Source organism: Sphaeramia orbicularis, chromosome 7 (assembly GCF_902148855.1).
Source record: "Sphaeramia orbicularis chromosome 7, fSphaOr1.1, whole genome shotgun sequence".
Classification (NCBI taxonomy): Eukaryota; Metazoa; Chordata; class Actinopteri; order Kurtiformes; family Apogonidae; genus Sphaeramia; species Sphaeramia orbicularis.
Window position 1 is genome coordinate 36,538,815 of NC_043963.1, and position 23,035 is coordinate 36,561,849.

Sequence of the window (23,035 nt, forward strand, 5' to 3'; positions counted from 1 at the left end):
CAGTACAAGCCTGTGGGGGCAGAGTTATGATCTGGATATGTTCAGTTGGTCAGGTCTAAGTTCAATAATGTTATGTGTCCATAAAATGAATCTGAATGGCACAGACATATTCCAACATGATAACACCAGGATCAGGATCAGGATCAGGATCAGGATCAGGATCAGGATCAGGATCAGGATCAGGATCAGACTGTTAAACAGTGGTTCAGGAGCATGAGACATCATTTTCACATGTGGTCTAGACCTGAGTCTAGACTTGAACCATGTTGAGAATCTTTGGGATGCGATGGGTACTTTAAAGTCTTCTATCATCAATACAAGTGCTTGACCAAAAGTTAATCACATCAGATAATCTTCATTGATCCCCACATGAATTTCACCGTATATAACTATTGACAGAAATGAATAATGATAATAATAATAATGGATTGGATTTATATAGCACTTTTCTAGACACCCAAAGCACTTTACATTCGCTGTCACATTCCCCCTCTGGTGGTGGTAAACTACATTGTTGAGACATTGCATAATCAAACTGAAATGATGTCACAGTGAATGTGATCTATAATTAAAGCTAATGGTCCAGCTAAACTTCAAAGTATGTGACTATTTTTTTGGCCTGGTAGTTCACACTATCTTCTACTGGTGCTATAATTTAAAACTAATTTAAATCTATTTTAAACGTTTCTCTTTCTTGCTTAATGTTTGTTTTGTTGCTTTCGAAAGCCAAACAGAAGCAGAAACAGGTATGTTTTCTAATGTTTAAAATGTATTTAGACATATTATACATACCGCATTATACAACTCTACCTCTACAAAGGTCAAAATTTTCTATTCAGCTTTTGTAAGTGGTAAACATTTAACACATGGTTTATAACACAGGGAATTAGTTATAATGTGTATGTGCTTGTATTGGGATTTCTTTAAAAAAACATGATATATATTTTTTTAATCTTTGCAGTGGGACTTATAATTACTAACCAAACATTGAAGGAACATTATTATCAACATTGACTGATTTTCACATTTGTATTCACATTTTTTCAACATTGATATTTTTTTTAATCTGTTTCCCAATATTAAAAAATAAATTCAACAGTCTTTTTCTGTAGTCACCACTGACAGTACTATCTGATATATTGGCTTGTTATTTCTAATGCTTCCAGTTCAATGTAAAGCCTATGAAAGTGTACTTTATTTATTTGACTGGACAGTGACTATAAAGGCATTTAAAGAAAGTCTTGTTTTGGATTGACTCTGAAAATTTATCTCAACAATTTTTTTATTTGTAATGCAAATGTCAGCTCCAAATATTTGTTATCAGTGTTCCTCATCAAATAGTTAGCATTGGTATAACATACACTGTGCTATAAACCATGTAGTAAGTGTTTATGTATGTTTAGTTTGTTGGTTAAGTTATTGACCCAACACTCACTAGTTTACATGTTCGTGTACTGTACATTTCCTGGTGGCATGCATTATGTAGATCCATTACATGGCCTGTTTCATAATGTATCTGTCCTGTTTGTGTCTGTGCTTGTGTGCAGACTGAACATGTCCCTCCGTATGATGTGGTGCCGTCTATGAGGCCAGTCGTGTTGGTGGGTCCTTCGCTAAAAGGTTATGAGGTGAGATTTACACACACACTTAACCTCAAGTTGGTGTCGCTTTGTCCTCGTGTTCTTCATAGTTTTCAGAGGATATTAGTTAAAAGGGGGGTTAATAGAGCATTGAGGGGGTGATGTATATACCATGTTATTTTAATTTCACACATTGGCGATGGAAGTTAATCCAAGGTTAGTTTTATTCAGATACTTGTTGGCAACTGTGATTTTAGTGATACCTAGCAAGGTTATTATTGTTAATGACAACTAACAAAATGACAAAAACCAGAATTGAAAAAGCATTTTTGTTAACTGAAATAAATAAAAGCTATAAAAAAGAACTGAAACTGTATTTTGTGCTTACAAAACTAACTAAAACGTAGGAAAATTATGGATAAAATTCCCTTCGTTTTCATCTTTGTCAATGTTGGTTTGATTTGAAATCGATTTATTTGGCTCGGGCAATTTTGCCATCTGGCACTTCACGGTCTGTCACTTCTCGTCACTTGTCGTTTAGTGTCGGCTTCTCGTCCCCACTCTACCTGGCAACATGGAGACTAAAGTTGGGAGAAAGTAGCAGAGTCCTGTATGGGATTTCTTTGAATATGATGGTGAGGAAGATAAAAGATATAAAAAAAAAAACAAAATTAAGCATTTAGAAAAAAAAAGTAAATTAATACAACCTAGCAACCCTGCTCTAAAAACAAATTAAAACTAACTGAATTAGAGGGGAAAAAAGTCCAAACTAAATAAAACTAAACTATAATGAAAAATCCAAAACTATTATAACCTTGATACTTACTAGCTTCAGAATTCACAAGTGCATTTTTTTTACCTGCCTATCCTATGAAGTTGAACATAATGTGAAAAGCTCTTAAGCTTGTGCTGGCCACAAACCTTATTTCAGGCATTTAATCAACAAATCAAATCAACCATTCACCTCCAGCTTTTTTCTACAACATTCTTTAACAAGACAATCAGACGCTGTACAATTTCACCTCTGTCAGTGTCAGAGCACATCCACCATGTTGAATAATTCCACCATGTTATGAATGCATTAACCCATAAAGACCCTAACATCCATTGACCACCAAAATCCTCTATTGATCTATAATGTTTAGTAACTGTTGACCCACTAATTCTATCAATCCATGTAAATAATTGGTGCAAAATGCAGTTTGTCATCTTTTCATGGTCATCAGCTATGACCCATTTGGACGTTCAGAGGCTCTGTAGTGAACGTGGAAACACTGTCATCCTCTGAAACAATGATTTCCCAGTACAACCCATGGAGTTGGATCAATGACAGTGGATGGAGACACTTGATTTATGTTCAGTTAATGATATAATTTACAAAAAAGTCATGTTTTCTGCAGTTTTCTCTGCTTTTGATATAATCTCCTTCAACTTTAATCTGAGTTTTTATGAACATGTACACGATCAGTACATTAAATATAGGAAAATATCTGATTTATACTTAAAAATGCAAAATGCAGAGCAGAATTTTAGGATAAATCAGTTAAGAAAAGTTAAAAAAAAAAGAGAAAAATTCATTTGGGAACTGCCACAAAAATAGCACTGGGTCTTTATGGGTTAAAAGAAACATGTCCATCAAGTATAGCATATTTATAAATGTAAATATGCTCTTCAAGTCTGCATCATGTTGTGTATCAGTAAGACATAGTTCGATTATTAATACACTGTTGCCCTTAAAGTTGGGCTAAAATAGTTATCTTTTCATGAAATGTGACAATGTGATTTATTCTTGATAGATAAAGTGTAAGTGGGACTCAAAGGTCAAATGTGTGTAAATATGACTGGTTCGTGAGTTGAACATAATGCAGGACAAAGGACCACAAATATCACAAAAACTAAGGTTTATGGAAACAATAGAGAACTGAATCAAACCAAAACAAAGACCAAATGTCTTGATACAAACACCCATGCATGCTGCTGAAGATGGTGGCCTGTAAACCTGGAGCAGAAAGAGTAAAACAAAGGGCCTGGTTATGGGCGTGACCAAGCAAAAGTGGACATCAGAGTCAATTTATTTTTTCTCTAAAACAATATTTTTGATTACTCAGCATGAAAGACATATATATCTAGTTTCTAAACCTGTGTTCTGTGTTTATTTAATTTGTACCTGAATTATAAGTGGATACATAATAAAATATTTGAGAATACAGTGTCAACAAGAAAAGCACTCAGAGAGCGCAGACCTCCAGCAAGACAGATCTGCCCCCCCCACCCCCAATCACCACCAAAATTTAATCATTTCTCCCTTGTGCCAGTATCAATATTTCCTGAAAATTTCAGGAAAATCCGTCCATAACTTTTTTAGTTATCTTGCTAATAAACAAACAAACACGCAAACAAACAAACACACATGCAAACACACAAAGCTAAGTGATCACAGTACCTCCTGGCGGAGGTAATTAAGAACAGTAAAGGTTGTAAATGAATGTATACAGCATAAACTCAGAATGTAAACAGCAATGTGTAAATAAAATATGTTCAAAATATATGCCTGTGTCTAATCTGATATTTCATAATAATCAAATACTATAATGATTTTGAATATTATTTATTATTTTTAAAAAAAACAGCAGAAAGATGTGTATTAAATATAGTAATGAAACATATGTCACCAAACACTGATCATTCCATCAGTGTCTTAATAAAAATCTTTGATTATTATTTTGGTGCATCACACTTAACAATTACCTCACTCCGCTACTTTTTTGGATTCTCACTCTGTTACCATGAATTAATGTCTTTTAAAACTAAAATTAAATGATATCAGTTTCATTTCTGCATATAATGTTCTCTCATATATTCAGAAAAGTGTGGTATGCTAAATATTTGCACTTTTTGGTATTTTTTTCCAAACCTTGAATAACTGCTATACATTTCTCCTCCCTCCGTTATTTTGTCAATGATGATAAATTCATGTTTTTTATTAAATATTTGGTTATTATTACTTAATGGCATGTTAAAGTACTTGCTTAGACCTACAATTCAAGCTATTATGGTTGCTGCTAAATTAGTTTTTAAAAACAGATATGGAATGATTAGTATTGCTGCACAGTGCTTTCTCACTCTGTTACTCACTTGGCCAGGCCCTTATACAGTCAGTGCAGTTAAACTGGTACAGGTGGACCAGCAGGGACCCAACAGGAAACTGTCAAAATAAAGCTGGATATAACAAATGTGTCTGAAAACAAGATTATTCCAACTTTATGGGCAACAGTGTTGATAGTGTGGATGTGCAGAGTGTGTGCAATTATTTTTCAGAACAGTAGGTGCTTTCATTTCTGAGGAAATAGCTTAATGTCAAAAAAATCTCCAAATAATGATTTTTGACACTGGATATTTTGGAAGACCAAAACATAGAGTTACAGACACAGACAGACAACATACCAGCCTGACTACAGTACCCACTAACACTGACAAGCATGAGAACATTAGTTACAGTGAAAACAGTACTTTTCAGGCATCTGTTCATTCAAGTGTTAGTGTCATGTCTTAATGTTAATACAAATCTGAAGACCCAAAACTATATACTGTTGACATTAACCCATAAAGACCCAGTGCTATTTTTGTGGCAGTTCCCAAATGAATTTTTCCTCTATATTTAACCTCTCTTAAGTGATTTATCACCATTGATTGTAATATTATCTTCCTTATTTTGCGTTTTTTCAGTGTAAATCATGTATTTTCCTATATTTGATTTACAGATCGAAGCTCAGAGTAAAAGTAAAGGTTATTATATCAAAAACAGAGAAAATTCAAGAAAAAGTAACTTTTTCAGCAAAGATCTCAATAACTGAACATAAAAACAAGTGTTTCGATCCACTGTCATTGATCAAACTCCATGGGTTTTACTGGTGAATTAATGTTGTAGAAGATGAAGGTGTTTCCATGGCAACTACGGAGCCTCTGACCATCCAAATGGGTCATATCCGATGGCTATGAAAAGATGACAAACTGCATTTTACACCAATTATTTACATGCCTTAAAAATTTAAGTGATGAGTAATGAAAACTTGAGTGTATTAAACTTAAATGCTTGATTTGGATGGAATTGCTATTTTAAGTACAACAAACTAAATGCCAAGTTAACTTAAAATTTGTTGCAATGTAAACTGCTTTGTATGATCATTAGACTTAACATCATCAGTTCATTGTTCTCAGTTCCAACATGATTTAAAATTATAATCTTTTGCGATGTAATTTGCATTGTATAATTATTCAGTATAATATATTGTAGCATGGATGTAAGTTAAGCAGTATGTAAGCTCAATGTAATTTAACAGTACAGGACACTCCTTTATTCTTGCAAGGCATTTAGTTTTACATGGAACAAAAATATCTATAGATGAACAGGAATGCCATTGTTGGGCCTATGGCTCTCACTCATGGTGTAGCTTTACAAAAATACAAAAACAAACACCAAAAGGCCAATAAACATTGCCATACACACATTAAGTCAAAATGAACACTAATGCCACAGCCCAGCTGAACCCCTGCACATAAAAATAACACATTTTCAGCAACATGCCCAATACCCACAATGCAATGCAAAGATAAAAAGGTGTGGTCATGACTTAAACTTAGTGATTTAAATCCATTCACCTTAAACTTTTTCGTACTTTCGACTATGTCTACAAATTAGTAGAATATTCTTAACATTTTATAACAGTGTAATAAAACTTAAATCATTTAAGTACATTGTAATTAAAGCATTTTAGTAAATACAAAGTCTGGGCTCAGAGTGTGCACAGCACCTTACATAGTATTTTATTGTTTGTAATACAGTATAATATATAAGCATCATCAAGGTATTATGGAGTTTGAGATGGCAGTTAATTATGTTTACTACTTTTTTAGACATTTTACATGTACTGTGAACCATGTATTCCATTTGCGAATTTTAGAGCTGAATCTTGTCTAATCTTCTTTCTCTTGGACTCTTCACTGTATGCGCTGTATTTCATGGTCTAGTTTGGACTCGCCTATTTGGATCTAGAGGAAATCTCACATGCCTCCATTATCCCATTAGCACTGATACTAAACACCACAGTCTCAGCCTTATGAAATTATAGCACACACAACAGAAATCTTAGATCTGATCTGAGTGATGCTTTATGCTGTGTCCTGTGTAAGATATTCAACAACACTATGCTACAGAAAAGGCATATGGGAAGCGACTTTTCTTTTGCTGGATTCAGATCAGTATGTGGATGAATGTGCTGAAATGTGAGGCATGTAATTGAACAGAATGTATCTGTGCTGCAACATTTTCTCGGCGCCTCGCTCTCTCCCATACTCTCCTCTGTGACTGTGAAGGCTGTGTGCCAAGCCGTTTGTTTTGTGTGTGTGTGAAATATTTATGTATCACTCTGGCGATGTGCTTTGGGGATGCTCCAGTGGTGAATGCCAGCCTGCCCCCCCCCCCCCCCTCCTCTGTACATTGTCTCTCTTCTACATATTTTCTGTTCCTCTTGCCATTGTTTTTTGACATTGCTGCCCTATTTTTTTTCTCTGCACTCTTTCTTTCTTTCTTTCTTTCCCCTTGCTGTTTCTCCATCTTTCCCTCTCTCTTTGTTTCTTTCTTTCTCGTCACACTGCAAAAGAGCAACACCACTTCCACAAGCCATGTATTTTTCAGGACTGTTTTAAAATAGACTTCATTTTTCACACTGCACATGCGTATGTTTGCATCTGTCTCCCCATTTTGTGCTGACTGTTTTTGTCATATCACAGTTTTGCTTCAAGAGGAATGTAATCATTTTAAAATGTAGACAAGATTGGCTCTCATGCAGTATCCATGTATGCAATTTCGGCTGCAGCTGCTGTCATGTGAAACAGTTGTCTTTGGTAATGATATTTCTATTTGCTGTTTAGCACTCAGAGTCTTAAACAACAGCCTAAAGCATTTATCTAAAATGTTTAATGATTTTTTTTTTTAACTACTGATTCTGTATGTGTTTGTTTGTTTATTTATTTGAAATATACCTTTAAACCAAACCACAAAATGATTTATATTCATTCATTTATTTATTTGTTTATTTTGAGCCTTTACAGAATACATGCAAGTTCAAAAATTCCAAAATCATTCATTTACACTCGAAAAGGAGTGGGAAGAAGAAAAATGTATTTAATCCCACCCCCATTCTCATCATCAGATAACTTAACATAATAATGTTACTCACTCCTGTCCTTAGACTTCAAGCCAGAGCAATGAACAAAATAGGCCTATACCAAATTAGTATAAACTCATTTGACAGTATTAACATTATATAACCAAAATGTATATATAAAAAGAAAGGAAAACATTTGAAATGGAGCAGGATGAAGTTTAATTTATAATCTCCCGCCCCTTTACCCCATCTTTCTACCTACCCTAAATTATAATGTCAGATCCCATAAGTAACTCAAAAATCCTACACATATCAGAGTAAATTCTGACTAAGCACAAAACACAAATATGCTATACATATCAAGGATAGACTCCTAAGGGGATTTGTGTGTCCATTTTGCAACAGCCTTTCACATGAAAATAAACTCTGTCCCTTTCGTAGCAGTAATAATACACATATCAAAAACAAAAATAAACTCTGTCCATTTCACGACAATAATACACATAACAAAAACTAAAATATACTCTGTCCATTTCATAACAATAGTACACATATTAAAAACTAAAATAAACTCTGTCCAATTTATAGCAATAATACACATATAAGAAAAAACTCTGTCCATTTCATAACAATAATACACATACTAAAATAAACTCTGTTCATTTCATAACAATAATACACATATCAAAAACAAAAATAAACTCCATCCATTTCATGACAATAATAAACATATTTAAAACAAAAATAAACTCTGTCCATCTCATAACATTAATACACATATTAAAAACAAAAATTAACTCTGTCCATTTTATAACAATAATACACATATTAAAAACAAAAATAAACTCTGTCCATTTCACGACAATAATACACATATTAAAGACAAAAAAAACCTCTGTCCATCTCATAACAATAATACACATATTAAAAACAAAAATAAACTCTGTCCAATTTATAACAATAATACACATATAAAAAAAAACTCTGTCCATTTCATGACAATAATACACATATTAAAAACAAAAAATGCACATATCAAAAACAATATGTGTAAATGTTACAGGTAATAATTTAATTATTTACACACACATTCACTAATAAAACCCATGTACCCATGTAAAACCCATGCTTTTACCAAATGTAGAGCAAAACTGCATTGGCTGTCGCCACAAAATTAGTTCTACTTATTTAAGGTTTTGTTTTTTTTTTAAATGAACAAATGACACAAACAAATAAGCATGTGTGGGCTTAGTATGAGTGCACAGGTGTATATTTCCCAACACCCATCACTCCTTTCTTCTCTTCTCTTTTCCTGCTTTCTGTCACCTAGGTAACAGACATGATGCAGAAAGCCTTGTTTGACTTCCTTAAGCACAGATTTGACGGCAGGTGGGTACAGCTGTCTGCTTTGTGTTCTACATCTGCAGCCTAGTGTACAGTAACACCGTGAGCTGCTGGTGGGATCCTGCCCATCATGCTTCACGGCTCCTGCAACGCATGACAACCATGATGATGTATTTTTAGATGAGTGCAAGTTCATCTCCTGCTTTGAAATGGAAAAGTTGTGGATGTGTTGTGATAAGACATGTCTTTCGTAGGATCTCTATTACACGGGTGACTGCTGATCTGTCGCTGGCGAAGCGTTCAGTGCTGAACAAGAAGGCCATAATGGAGAGATCCAACACACGCTCCAGTCTGGGTGAGTGACGACAAAGTTGTCTCTGCTCTTTCTTTTGCTAAATAAAGATTAATGCCTACCAAGAATAGACTCTTTGTCTTTGTTGTTTTGTGCCAAGTTGATAAATGCATCTGGTGCTACTCTTCCTCCGCTGCTCTGTGCTCACAGCTGAGGTCCAGAGTGAGATAGAGCGGATCTTCGAGCTGGCCAAGTCTCTTCAGCTGGTCGTCCTGGACGCAGATACCATCAACCACCCAGCGCAACTCCTCAAAACCTCCCTGGCTCCCATCATCGTCTATGTCAAAGTCTCCTCACCTAAAGTACAGCACAAACCCAGAAAAAAATACACTTTAAAACCATATCTGTTAAAACTTTTTGACTAATTTATAGTTGCACTTAGTTGTACTTTATTTGATATATTTCTGTTCCTCTTCCCAGAACATCTCAGAGGCAAATTCTGTATTATTTATGCATTCACCTACATTTTTGGCAATTTTAGTTACTTTTCAAATTGCAATTTTTCATTCCCTTCCTGTCCAGTGAAAACCAAATTGCCAAATTTCCAAACTAAAGTTTGTGACTGAAGGATGAAATGTGGTGAAAAATATCCTTCTTGGACTGAGAAAAATCTTTTCCTTCTAATGATAAATAATCTCTTGAAAAACATGTTCGTTTAGCTGGAAAATGCTCTGTTCCAAAGTGGAAAATAGCCCACATTTCTGGGCTCATGAAAAGTTACAGCCACAAACACATGATGACCTTAAGGAATATGATAAAACTACCCATCAGTTTATATAAGTTAACCCTTTATAGGGCACTCGTAGAAATACTCTGAAATTCAACAGTTATTTAACCAGGAAAAAGCTTATTGAGATTAAAAAACTCTTTTTCAAGAGTGTCCTGGTCAAGACAGCAGTGGCAGCAGAAGTTACACAAAACAGAAATCACAGCCATACATCCACACTAAAAATACACATAAAACACAATAGAAGTCAGTACTAAAACCAAACATAAAACACTAGATAAGAACATACATATAAAACACCACCATTATTTTAAAAGGTACTAAAAGTATCACAACAATGTTCCTTAAAAGCATCTCAAAGCAGAACCCAATATTGGATGACATAACAAAACTTTATTACCTTTGTGAAATTTTTCAAAAAGTTTTTATTGATATGTAGAAAATCAAGGTCAGTGAAGTTACCATATTTGGTTCCTTACTTGTAAGTGGGCAAAAAGCAAAACAAAACAAGAAGTAAACATAAATAATGCAAGAAAAACACACGTAAGGTGAGAGACACATGTATTTGATAACATTAGAGCATGACCTTTGTACCATTAGACCAACATAAGTGCTGATCCAGACCCCTGTCCACATCCACATTCTCCCTTTAAACATCATTCCTTACATTAGTACCATTACTTCATGGTACCTAGCAAAGCAGGTACACTCACTGTTCATGCAGAGATGGACCTTACAGACCCTGTAGACCACATTGGACCTGAGATTGTTGACTCACAGTCCTCACTGGAACTGTTGCTGTCAATGTCTTGTAATGTATGTGGAAATTACCAAAAGTAGTCACTTGCCCGATAAAGGGTTAAAATGAGCTCAGCCATAAACATAAACAGCAGTAAAATTCAACATATACATTAATGCAGCAGTAATATACGTAAATCCAAAAAATCCTGTACAATAGTAAAACGCTGACAGGAACACTTTTACTGCACAGTGACAACTTTTTTGCTGATAATATCATTTAATTTTAATTGCAATGGTGAATTATCATAGTGTTATAAAGTATAGAAAAACAAAATTCGGTAAAATGCATGCAACTATGCTTTTCCAATCACTTCCAATAATGTGCAATAACTTTGCAAATGTGAAATTATGTGTAATAACTGGTGCAATAATCTTCTGTTCTTCAATAACAATGTAATATTTATTCAATATTTATCAAAATACAAATGCACTATTTTTATATAGATGTGAGTTCATAGATATATATAATATTACATATTAATACTGTAAATATTGTGTCTTATATTGTATTTTATGTCTATTTCTTTTTTTTTTTCTACTTTCTGCTCTATTTTTGTTTTACTTTGTAAAATTTCATATTCTATTTTCGTCATTCTTATTTGTAGTTTTGTAGTTTTATATTTGCTCTCTTCTTATTTTCTGTATTCTTTTAGGTCGTTAATATTTTTGGTGTTTTCTTTCTTAACTCCTTTGCCTTTTTCTCACATCATAGGTTCTTCAGAGGCTGATAAAATCTCGAGGGAAGTCGCAGAGCAAACACCTAAACGTGCAGATGATGGCAGGAGACAAGCTGGCTCAGTGTCCACCTGTACGTCTCTGATAGAACTCATTAATTATCAAAGAAAAGGCCTGTTCCCTTCCCTGACACACAGTAGAGACACGTACAGTAATGACCTTTTCTCTCATCTGTTATTATGTTTGACTCATCAGGAGATGTTTGATGTTATCTTGGATGAGAACCAGCTGGAGGATGCATGTGAACACCTTGCAGAGTATTTGGACATTTACTGGCGCGCTACGCACCTCCCCTCTGCAGCCCCTGTCAACCCCTTACTGGACCAAAGCGTGATCACCCCTCCCTCAGCTAACTCTAGCCAACAGGTGAGACAAACAGCAGACCTGGAAACACCTGTAAATATGGCACATCTTACACTGTCTCTCCCTGAAGACTTTCCCATGTTTCCCTCTGCTTTTCTGGGGAATTTTTCTTTCGTTTCAACCTGAGTGTTGAAGTACAGAGGCTGTTGTATAGGGTGTCCTCAAAGTCTCTTCACAATTTAAAATAATTATTACAAAAGCAATTGATGAGATATGCTTATCAGATTTGTTCTATGTACCAATAATTACATGGTATAATATTCTGGAAAGTCAGTTATAGTTAAAACAGGGTTCCCACAGCGTCTTAAAAAGTCTTAAAAGTCTTGATTGTACAAATCTGCATTTAATACCTTAAAAAATCTTTAAAAGGTATTAAATTTGATATGGTAGGTCTTAAGTTATGTTGCTATAAACTTGTACACTATACTATGTTTAGATTTATCTGGGAAATGTCCAAGTGCAAAGAAAGTAACGTTAGTCTACTCAGTTCCACCTGTTGCAACCCATTAATTTATATTGAAATTAGGAACCAATTATCGCTAACTTTGCAGCCCCCAGTGAGGAAGGATCACAGAAGTGAAAGGTAAGTATGGGGAAGTGCCTGGTTGGAGAAAAGATCATTCTCGATCTGGTTGACAAGAGTGGAGGGGAAGGTGTTTGAAGCTCACTGCAACTTGTACAAGGAGTAAATAAATACATTTTCCTGAATTCTAGGAGTCACAAATATTTACCAGTATAACTGTGAAATGGTCATTAAATTCTGTTCTAAGTAGTATTAAAAAGGTCTTAAAAAGTCTTAAATATAACTTTTACAAACCTGTAGAAACCCTGTTAAAGCAATGTTCAGTCTAGATTTGTTAGAGGTAAACTCGTAGGTGTGTTTGCATAATGCTGTGATCATTTTGACAGAATTTCTAAGCATATAAGAGCAAGGTTATTATCGTTAACGAAAACTAATGAAATGACGAAAACTAGAACTGTAAAAACATTTTCGTTAACTGAAATAAATAAAAACTATAATTAAAAGAACAAAACAATAACTAACTGAAACTGTCTTGTGTGTTTACAAAACTAACTAAAACGTATAAAAATTCTGGATAAAATTCCCTTCGTTTTCATCTTTGTCAAAGTCGGATTGATATGAAATTGATTTATTTCCCTCAAGCAATTTTAGCTGCTGGCACCATATGATATTTAACAGTCCATCACTTGTGGTCACTTGTGGTTTCCAGCCGTCTTCTGGTCCCCACTCTACCTGGAAACATGGAGACTAAAGTTGGGAGAAAGCAGCAGAGTCCTGTCTGGGATTTATTTGAATTCAACGGTGAAGAAGATAAAATATATTTTTTAAAAAACCCTAAAACTAAACTAAAACTAAGTATTTAGAAAATAATGAAAACTAATAAAAACTATGAAACCCACTCTAAAAGCTAATTAAAACTAACTGAATTAGAGAAAAAAAAGTCAAAACTAAATAAAACTAAACTATAATGAAAAATCCAAAACTATTATAACCTTGTATAAGAGTTTGTTTAATGGAAGCTTTAGCCATAGACTGAGCATTTTTGAACAGAATTCTGCTGAGAGGAACTTATATCAGCCATACCACCTAAAAAGTTACTAAAGTGTAAAAGTCTTGGAAAATGATCTGTAGAGTGTAGACAGGAAACTTAAAGCACAGACTATAAATACAGCTGACTTAAACATTAATTATGCATTTGTTTTTTGTCCAATCACCAGTTCTCTGAGACTCAAGAGTTGATAGAATGATCGTCACCACAGACAGAGGTAAAACCGTTTCCCACAGTCTCTCTTTTCTTTTTGATTTAATTGCGTTCATTCTTTGTGGTACTGCTGGTTGCTGGTTTTCTGTTTTCAATTGTCCGTCCTGTCCTCCTGCAGGAGCAGCCAGTGCTGTCGGCTGGGGTCAGACAAAGAGGTCATAGAGCACAGGGACCAGGGCGCCACCAGGGGGCAGCAGCGGCCCTCATCTCTCCACAGCCAGCCACCATCTTCTCTGGCCACACCTGGGGTGAAGACGAGAACAAGACAGTCCCCAAGAGAGGAAGAGCAGGATGATAGTGTGCAGGAGGATAAACACAAACAGGGACAGGAGGTGGAGGAGGATGATTTGAGGAGCCTCCACCTCACTGCTGCCCCCTCGGCAAGAGCTCCCTGCTCCCAAAGGCACGCGACAACTCAGGGCCACTTTCTACAGCTGCACGCCTTCTGGCAGCAAAACCAGTACGGCAATGCAGTCACTGACTAGCACGCCACCGTCCCCTGTCCTAACCTGGTTCCCTATTCCTTGCTTTCACACTGGAAATCACTTCCCTCCCACCTGGTAATGCTGAGCCAGCCCATGTGTGTTCAGACACACTGTGGTGGCTGTCACAGACACAAATAGGCTGATCCAGATTACACACATGTGAAATCAGTCTTTGTGGGCATACAGTACTGTAGCATAGAAAGGCTATCAGTGTGACACTAAAACAAATATGAGTTGATTCCCTTCATAGGATTCCCAGGGTCATTTTCTCTGCCCCTCTTTGATAAACCTGCTGGCCAAAGAGTGCAGAGAGCGACAGAAAACTATTTCTGTATGTCTTCCATGTCTGCAGTTCTCTGTGAGCTGTCATCCAAGTTTAACCAAATGTTTTCTGAAAGGCACAAATGTATCTAACAGAGTCCACCTGTGTTGGGATGCCTTTTTTTTTTTTAAATCACTGGTTTTCTTAATCAGTTTATCCAGTAGCCTTTATTATGATTTTCATCTTATCTATTTATTTTTTTAACATAAATATGTATCGGCAACTACTACATCTAAGTATAATTTATATCCTGGTTGTCACTATAGCTGATCACATATCTGTACGCAACAGTAATGCAAAACCCATGCATGACAAGCACACAGACTTGCACATCAGTCTTTATGCATCTTTGTCACAGCTGTGAATGTATTTATGCTGGTCCGTCTATCTGAGGCTGCTGAAGGATTATTTACAGCAAGTGTGGTTTCGTTCCAGGTTTTGGGGGCAAATCTTTTTACCTAAATGAATATGCAAATCGCTATTAAGAGAGAAAAAAAAATAATTTAAGAGACAAAATGCAAGAGAGAAATCAATTTATTTTTTTTACTTTATAAAGGTAAATTTACAGTCAGGACATGATGATTTGGATTGCTTGTAAAACATCAAATCACCTTAAAGAACAGATTTGCTGTAATTTCAAACATTTAAAACTAATGATGTAATACAATAGTTAATAATTAACACATCTGATATATCATATGATCACAAACCAAACAGACGAGATCATAGTATTTATAGTAAGTCCTGTCATTTACATTTCACACATTCTTTTTACTCAGTTCTATTATGTATTTATTCCAGAGGTTCTCTTGCTGGTTCAGCTACATAGAAGTGGCTCAGTTACAATAATTCTTTCTATCACCTAAAAGCAAATTTAAGAGTCAAATAAATGAGTGTTCCTAATAAGCCTAGCAGAAGGAAATGATTCCATTATACACATGAAAAGCCTGTTTACTGAGGGGATGGACTGTCAGTGCACAGACAGTGACCTCTAGTGGTATATTTAGGCTACTACAGGTCTTAATATTTACAGCTTATTCTGTTGCAAATTGCAAACACATACAAAAATATGCATACGTTTAGAAAATGCACAAATTATAATTTAAATATCCTGCAGACACCTTGAACTCTAATATGTGTAGCCGCTAACTGTCTTACTTATGTTTATTAAATCATCACTTTTGTGTCATGCATTCAAATATTCACCAAAATTACTGCGTCGTAGTGAGAAATTCAGCCATTAATGCAGCTGCTTTTACCATGATAAACTATACAACTCAGCTAACATACCACGTGTATATAATCTAATGTATGTGCATGACATATGTATTCCTGTTTCATCAGAAGGGCTTTTAGGACCATCCTCACGTGAGCCATTCACTCTTCAAAGTTAATCAACATGACCTACATTATAACCAGTCACATGTACTTTACATGTATTATCAAGGCTTAGCTGTATATACTGTATATGCAGATTATTATTATTATTATTATTATTATTATTATTATTATTATTATTATTATTGCACAGAAGCAACAAATGCTGGCTGGAAGTAGAAGGGTTTAGTCACTGCACACAGTTCTATCTTCAACGCCTCAGAAAGCATGTGTTTATATGTATTTTCCTCTCTTTTTTAAACAATGCACTGCAGTTATTTAGGACCACCATAAAAATCGCTTCAACTGACACCCACATCCATTTCTGAAGGACCAGGTCTGAGAACGACATACTTGATGAAACACAGAGAGCACAGTACCTTCTTTGGATATAAAGTTCAGCTCCCCCTATTTCCTTAATTTTTATTGCAATTTATACAAAAAGGGTAAATTATTCTTTGGACATCTGAAGCACAATTTTTTACGTTATTGTTTCCTATTGCGTTTCACTTGCCTAAATTCTGTATGCAATACAAAGTCTAGCATTAACAGACACTAGCTGAGACTATCAAGATATCTCCTCAGTTATGATGGGGTATAATTGCACTACTATCATTTATATGTCTGCTTTACAATGCAATAAATGCACAAAATTTTATGCTGTACCCACCTCCAATACTGAGCAAGCTGTCTGGTCTAATGATGATGTCAACATTTCCTGTGGTTTCTGAAAAGTCAACAAGTGAAATGATGTCCAACAGTGTCTGATGATGACGATGATGATGATGATGATGATGATGATGATGAAGATGTGTACAGGGTGCATCTGTTGTCAATTCCACATTTGAAAAAAGGGGGTGAATATAAACATTTAAATAAACATTTCTGTGCACAGTGTCATTATTTTGCTATGTTGATTCAAGATGTTGCCAACAGAGGGCAGAAGTAGCACTGACTTCTCCTCACATTGCACTGCAGAGTCAGTCCAAATAAGGCAGACAGATCATGTTGAGATGGCTTTGCGGTTTGGTTGATGTTTCTGTACATATAAGATATAGAAAAATACATTCATTTAATAGAGGTATGTTCATAGTTTTAACTTTTCTGTAAAATGTCAACAGCTTTCTACCCCAAATAGCCTCAATTAACTGGTTTGTGACCCATAAAGACCCGGTGTTACTTTCACGGCAGGTCCAAAATAGTTTTTTCTCTGTATTTAACTTTTCTTATTTGATTGAGCACCATTTATTATAATATTTTCCTCTGCATTTTATGTTTTTGTTTTTTATTTTTAAATAAAAAATCAGGTATTTTCACATATGTACATGTGTTTTCATGTAGTGATAATGATGTTCATAAAAACTCAGATTAAAGTTGAAGACTAGAAACAGAGAAAACTCAAGAAAAAGTGACTTTTCTGCTAAGTGATCAATAACTGAACATAAAAACAAGTGTCTACAACCACTGCCAGTGATCCAACTCCATGGGTTTTACTGGTGAATCAATGTTGTAGAAGATGACAGTGTTTCCATGGTAACTACGGAGCCTCTGAACGTCCAAATGGATCATATCTGATGACCATGACAAGATGACAAACTGCATTTTACAGTAATAATTTACATGGCTTGATAGGATTAGTGGATCAACAGTTCTTAAACATTTTAGATCAGTAGATGCTTTCAGTCACCAGTGGCTGTTTGGGTCTTTATGGGATAGATGAGGCAAAAAAACTTCAGTATCTGTTTTTCATTTAGTTATAACTGCCACATGTGTTTATTCATTTGCTTTCATTCATTTGCTATTTTTAGTTTACTTTACTATGTTCTTGTTGGAATCTTTCATCATGCTAGTGTATGAGTCATTTTCTTATTCTCTATATTTGATTAAATTTCCTGTAGAGATTGAGTAATTTTGAAATTTACAGGATAAAAATTAACATTTAAGCTTAACTGAGTGTTCAATAAAATACCCTATGTAGGAGAAGCATTCATTGTGTTCAACACCTGGACTGTTGAACCCAGATGACGTTAATGCTACAGTAAATAGTGACACGGAGCATCAATATGACTATGTTAATAACTCCAACTGAAATCCTTTTCCATGTACAGGAGGAGTATGTTGACTAAAAATACACAAGGGACAGACTTCAACTCATTAGGTTCTTTTGTATTCTTATTTCTATATTTCAAGACTGTAGAAAACTATAACAATATCTGCATCTCATGTGTTTCCTGTAAAAAAAAAGAATTGGACATTTGTATCAAATTGTGAACCCCTTAAATTTAACAGCTGCACAAGCTACTTCCAATTTCTCATAAACATATTTTGTGATAACAGCATTTGTCATTTTGTGATATAAAGCAACAGGTATTGATGATCAGGTATATAAAGATAAGATAATTGAATAGGGACATTCTTACCATATCTATCCATATGCTAGCATTACCCAACTATCTGCTGGGGAAGAGGTTGTATGAAAAGGACAAATTAAGCAATATATACTTAGCAGGTTGACAAAAAAACAGGGCTGATTTGGGGACAGAATCCTGCACTGAAGCATCACTAGCCATGTGCAGCTGCAAAATGGAGTGAGGTTCATGAATTGATGTACCCTTTCTGCACAGAAGTGACTGGAAGATCCATTTTATATTTCAGATTCCTTCTATTGTCACTGTATACACAGAGCATAAACAACAAAATTCAGATGCGCTTGTAAAAATGGTACTTCTTGACTAAACATGTGATGCCAGGCACAACAAACCCCACCCTTTGCACATATTTCGTCTATTATAAGTAAATGGGAAGATTTTAAAAATTCATTAAAAAAATTTAACTTTGACCTAACTGTTCCCAAAATGTAATGAGATCCATTCTGGGTCACTGGCAGTCTATAAAGTCAATTTGGTATGAATTCAACCAATAGTTTTGCTGCTACAGACATTTTAAATTACGTCCATTATAAGAAAATGGGGGGGGGGTTAAAAATCCATAAAAAAATTTGAATTTTTACCTACTTTTCCCAAAATGTAACGAGATCTATTTTGGGTCACTGGCAATGTATAAACCCGATTTAATACGAATTCAACCAATAGTTTTGCTGCTAGAGTGTTAACAAACAAAGAAACAAAGAAACAAGCCAAATCAAAAACGATGCCCCTTGCCTTCCCTTCGGGGGGTGGGGTTAAAAAAAAGAAAAAGAAAAGGAATTATACGATGCAAAAAACTGAAATAGTATTAAACAGTAAAAACAGTAAAACAGTAAATAAATAAATAAACACAACTAAAAGACACACACACCTTGCCCCTATGGCATTCTGTCAAGTCACATATTGACACATTCATACCTGGTTAAGGTGCACTGTAGGAATATACCTACCACACTGTATGCATGTTGCTACAGTTGTCACTCTGTGGCCGTCTGGATAACTTTACTTGGCTTTAAAATGAGATCTCTGCTGATTAAAAGTGGTGGATTTGGACTTCAGGTGTGTAACAGCTGATAATCTGCAACATATGGAGTTTTTTTGTTTTGTTTTGTTTTGTTTTTTCATTCATTCATGAGTTAACGATTGCTCTTTCTTTCTTTCTTTCTTTCTTTCTTTCTTTCTTTCTTTCTTTCTTTCTTTCTTTCTTTCTTTCTTTCTTTCATCTGTATCTGTGTTGTACATGCCTCTATTTCCTAGAAAACCCTATTCCATTATAATAGTTGCTCTGCCGTATTTTGCAGGTTTTCTCAGAAACTAAGTGAAACCACAGGGTGAAATACATATTCCAAATCCTGAGTCACAACACCATCTGCTGATGACTTTGTGGAATTAGGAAGTCTCTCACATTACATTTCTGAAGCTCCAGGAGGTTTGTTTTAAAGATAATGATTCATCTTTTTTCTCTTTCCCATGCCATGTGTAATTTGCTGTCACTTTCTCACTGTGTTGATGGTAATTACCAAGACTGTCACTCAATATAGTGAGGTGTGATGTTTGTAGACATCAGTATCTTATCCTGCTAGTGGCCACCCACCCCCACACCCCTCCCTCCACATTTCCTCACCCCATATCAGCCATATTGGAAGGTGTCATTTTATGCCTAATGATTATTCACAGCCACCTGTTTCTCCGTCCAGTCACAAGGGCGCTGTAGTGATGTCAGAGGAACCTATGTATGTTCTGCAGCTGGTTTAATAGGGTTATGGAAAGGTTAGAGTGGCAACTTTTTGTCTTCTAAACTGTTTTTGTCTCCAATAAGTGTTTTATGTTCAAATGCAGATGGACATTGTAAGAGAGGGGCTGATACAGGAGATGATATATCGATGGCCAAAAAACAAAACCTCCTATCTGCAAATTTTTAGATTTTGAGTTTTCACATTAAATGGACTGCACTTTGGGAGGCATAAATATCTAGTATGTATTGTTAACACATAATATAGAAAGAGAGTCTGAGAACAGTAGAATATGCCTGGATATCTTTAACAAAGACCATACTATAATTAAACTAAAAAAGTGATTTTTTACAGATAGGAGGTTTTGTATTCTGGCCATCGATATTTTCTTAATGAATTTTCTTAAAATGCAAAAGTATTGGTATTGCTGGTATTTGGGCTGTGTATTTATTGGAATACAGCTGTATTTTTGGATACTAAAAGGACTTTGTCACATATAACACTGTGTCATTTTCATATTTACTCAACATTTAAACCACAAAATTCTTCTAAACCATTTAAATATGTCAAGGCCTAGACCAAAGGGGTGTATTTAATCCTTAAAGACCTGGAACTATTTTGGGGGGATTTTTTCCTCTAAATTAAACCTGATTTATCACCATTTATTACTACATCATCCTCTGCATTTTGCTTTATTCAGTGAAAATCAAACATTTCCCTACATTTAATTTACTGATCATATAGATGTTCATAAAAGGTCAGAGTAAATCAAATGGTATTATTTCAAAACAGAGAATACTGAGCAAAAAATGGGGGTTTTACAAGTGTCTATAACCACTGGCATTTGTTAAACTTCATGGGTTTTATTGGCGAATCAGTGTTGCAGTTTACAATGTTTCCACATTCACTTTGAAGCCTCTGAACGTCCAAATGAGTCATATTTGATCACAATAAAAAAAAAAAAAAAGAAGTCAAACAGAATTAGTGATTCAGAAGTTATTAAACACTTCAGATGAGTTGATATTGTGTAGGTTAACATTTCAGAACTCTATTTATTTAAATCTATGCTACACAAACTGAACATTATTATCATAATTATTGTAAATGAGTATCAGTTCAACAACAAACTTACCTGGTTGAATAAAAGTTAAATAAAATAAGTAAATTAAAATGAACAGTAGTATTCTGCAATATGCTCTTAACCCATAAAGACACAAACATCCACCGACGACCAGAAATATCTACTGATCAATATTGTTCAATACCTGTTGATCCTCAAATCCTATCAATACATGTAAATAACTGGTGTAAAATGCAGTTTTTCATCTTTTCATGGTCATCAGATATGACCCATTTGGACGTTCAGAGGCTCCGTAGTTACCGTGGAAACACCGTCATCTTCTACATTGATTCACCAGTAAAACCCATGGAGCTGGATCAGTGACAGTGAATGGACACACTTGGTTTATGTGCAGTTAATGATATATTTTGCCGAAAAAGTCACTGTTTCTTCAGTTTCCTCTGTTTCTGATATAATAACCCTCAACTTTAATCTGAGCTTTTATGAACATCTACATGATCAGTGAATTAAATATAGGAAAATACCTGATTTTTACTGAAACAAGGAAAACACAGAGGATAATATAACAATAAATGGAGATAAATCGCTTCAAAAAGGTTAAAAATCATATGGGAACTGCCACAAAAGTAGTACTGGGTCTTTATGGGTTAAGATATGGGTGTAAGATGATGACAGCTTTTCATCATAGAGAAAGAACATGTTTAAAATGAACTCCATCAGACACGGACATAAAATAATTTAATACACAATATACTACAGCATGCAAGCAGAGTGTTGGTCTGCAGAACACAGACGGCTCCCAGCATGTGGGGATGAATTATATGAGCTGTTTGATGACAAAGGCAAATTGCTTTGACCCACTGGGGTAAAAACTGCAGAGGCTCTAATTGGCAACAGTAAGTAAATTAGACAGTGGGCTGCCAGACAATAAGGACGAATGGTTAATTGACTTTTATCTTTTAATTCTCCTTTTTTCTAACAAAGAGATGCCATTTCCACACAGTAGTACAACCTGCCAGGGTGTGAAAGTCGGAGGGTTTCTGCAGGGGTTTGACTAGTGATTGACCCTGTGGGCAGGCAATGGTTGGTCACCTATCAGGGGGCCTCACACCCTCCTGATCAAATGTCAACTGAACAACACACTGACAGAGGCTGCACTGCCCTTTGATCAGTGAGCATTTAGGAACTCATGGCTCTATCTTATCTGTGTCTGAGATAGAGGTACTAAAACCTGTGAGGATTATTGGACCTGACATTTTCTAAAGGCATAGCATCAAATGACCATTGATTCACAGAGATCACCTTCGACAATCTGGTGAAATTTGGGACCAGATTCACACAGAAGGGGGAATTATCATTTGGGATGAAATTGATCTGACTCTGTTGTGCAGATTAAACTAATTAGTCCACGGTGGATTGGTCTATCACTGCCATTGTTCTCAGCCACCAGGATTCTATTGATCCAGGGAGTCAGGTCAATCTAATCAAACAATTTGCAGCAGAACAAATGACAAAGGCAACAAAATATGTGCCTGCAGAGATTGAGACAGGTTATGCCAGTGTTTTTCAGCCTTGGGGTCAGGACCCCACAAGGGGTTGCCTGAAATTTCTAGTAATTAGTAGGTTTTTGGGTTTTGTTTTGTTTTGTTTTTTTTGTTTTTTTTTTTTTTTTTTGGGGGGGGGGGGGGGGTTCATTAATAAGAAATATATAGTGACTTGAGAGAGACAACACATAAAAGACATGACAAACTCTGAAGC

The 23,035-nt window shown here is 35.2% G+C and overlaps 1 protein-coding gene across 2 annotated transcripts in view; it reads left to right on the forward strand.

The window, feature by feature from the left end:
- Positions 1 to 16,917, forward strand: part of cacnb3b (calcium channel, voltage-dependent, beta 3b) — a 34,150-nt gene extending 17,233 nt beyond the window's left edge. For both annotated transcript variants that reach the window (XM_030138965.1, XM_030138964.1), the window contains exons 6-14: positions 727 to 746; positions 1,548 to 1,628; positions 9,078 to 9,136; positions 9,346 to 9,446; positions 9,594 to 9,745; positions 11,684 to 11,779; positions 11,902 to 12,072; positions 13,810 to 13,857; positions 13,972 to 16,917. In XM_030138965.1, the coding sequence (XP_029994825.1) occupies positions 727 to 746; positions 1,548 to 1,628; positions 9,078 to 9,136; positions 9,346 to 9,446; positions 9,594 to 9,745; positions 11,684 to 11,779; positions 11,902 to 12,072; positions 13,810 to 13,839 (710 nt within the window). In that variant the 3' untranslated portion in view covers positions 13,840 to 13,857; positions 13,972 to 16,917. The remainder of the gene's footprint in view (positions 1 to 726; positions 747 to 1,547; positions 1,629 to 9,077; positions 9,137 to 9,345; positions 9,447 to 9,593; positions 9,746 to 11,683; positions 11,780 to 11,901; positions 12,073 to 13,809; positions 13,858 to 13,971) is intronic.
- Positions 16,918 to 23,035: the final 6,118 nt, after the last annotated feature.